Raw genomic sequence first — 1,255 nt, forward strand, 5'->3', positions numbered from 1 at the left:
AAAATTCTCCGCACCATAGCCAAGCAAACAGCCAGTTCTGCTGCTGCTGCTGCTGCTGCTGCTGCTGCTGTTGCTGGAGAGGAGGATATACAGAACCATATCCCGCATGAAGGCAGCAGCAGCAAGCCAACCGAGGAAGAACTTGCAGAGGCTGCTGCAACCTATTCACCGCCTGTTATCTCTCCGTTGATGCAGATGATACGGCTGCACAGCTACCTAAGACTTCAAATTCGTCCGCAGCAGCGCGCGCCCTCGCTAGCCGAGTGGCAACGGCAGCAGCAGCAGCGCAGTGCTCAGAGGAAGTCCCCACACAAACCAACTTCTCCCCTTTCGCCAGCAGAAAACGAAGACCCCATGAGTGTGAGTCTACATGCATGCATGCATCCATGCATGCATTCATGCATACATGCATGCAAGCTTGTGTTGACGGAGGCATGCTGTATACACTGGCTGTACGCTGCACCCCTCTTTCTCCCACCACCGCACTGGGCGACCACCGCATGTGTTTGGGCTTGTCTCTCTGCTGCGTGCACTACTGCTGTGTTGGTATTTGTTGTTGCTTGCACTATAACTTATACTGTATTTATATGTATATGTAGCGTTGTTTGCGAGTTGTGTTGCATAGGCTGCCCCGGAGCTGCCGTCGACGCAGCTGGAGATGGGGGGCCACGATGAGTATGACCGCGTGAATAAGCTGGCAGACGAAGTAGAGCAACAGCTGATAGATTCACCGCAAGAAGAGAGTGAGAATATGAGTGCATCATCATCGGGCTCTGGAGCTGACTATACACCCCGGCTTAACAGCGCGTATCCCTCATCAGCTATTCCAAAACCCAGAAACTTCTATAACTACTTTGGTGATGATACTGTTTCTCTGCTTGAAACAAACCCCGATGAAATCCTATACAAGTTCGCCGGCGGCAGCGCATCGACGGATACTGAACTCTTCGTACCCCTACAGCTAGACAGCCAATCGGCTGCAGCTTCAGCTGCCTCTTCTTTAAACTTACAACCCTAGACCTTTGTCTCCCCTAAACTTCCTTATATATATATATATATATATATATATATATATACATGTGTGTGTATATATAGGTACGTATGTATGTGCATATAGCAATCAACGATACCCTATAGCCCTAAGTACTATTCATCGCCTCGACTGTAGCAGCTGATAGATGCAGAAACTGATGCAGAAAAAGATGCAGAAACAGATGCAGAAATATATATATATATATATATATATATATATATA

At 47.8% G+C, this 1,255-nt stretch overlaps 1 protein-coding gene across 1 annotated transcript; it reads left to right on the forward strand.

Moving 5' to 3' along the window:
• Window positions 1-195: 195 nt before the first annotated feature.
• Window positions 196-1,018, forward strand: EMH_0097660 (uncharacterized protein; the record flags this gene model as incomplete). The annotated part of the gene is made up of 2 exons (XM_013502583.1): window positions 196-360; window positions 626-1,018. The coding sequence occupies 2 exons, from the start codon at window positions 196-198 to the stop codon at window positions 1,016-1,018; spliced, it is 558 nt and encodes a 185-aa protein (XP_013358037.1).
• Window positions 1,019-1,255: the final 237 nt, after the last annotated feature.

This window comes from Eimeria mitis, genomic scaffold, assembly GCF_000499745.2.
Source record: "Eimeria mitis Houghton genomic scaffold, Emh_scaff9612, whole genome shotgun sequence".
NCBI lineage: Eukaryota > Apicomplexa > Conoidasida > Eucoccidiorida > Eimeriidae > Eimeria > Eimeria mitis.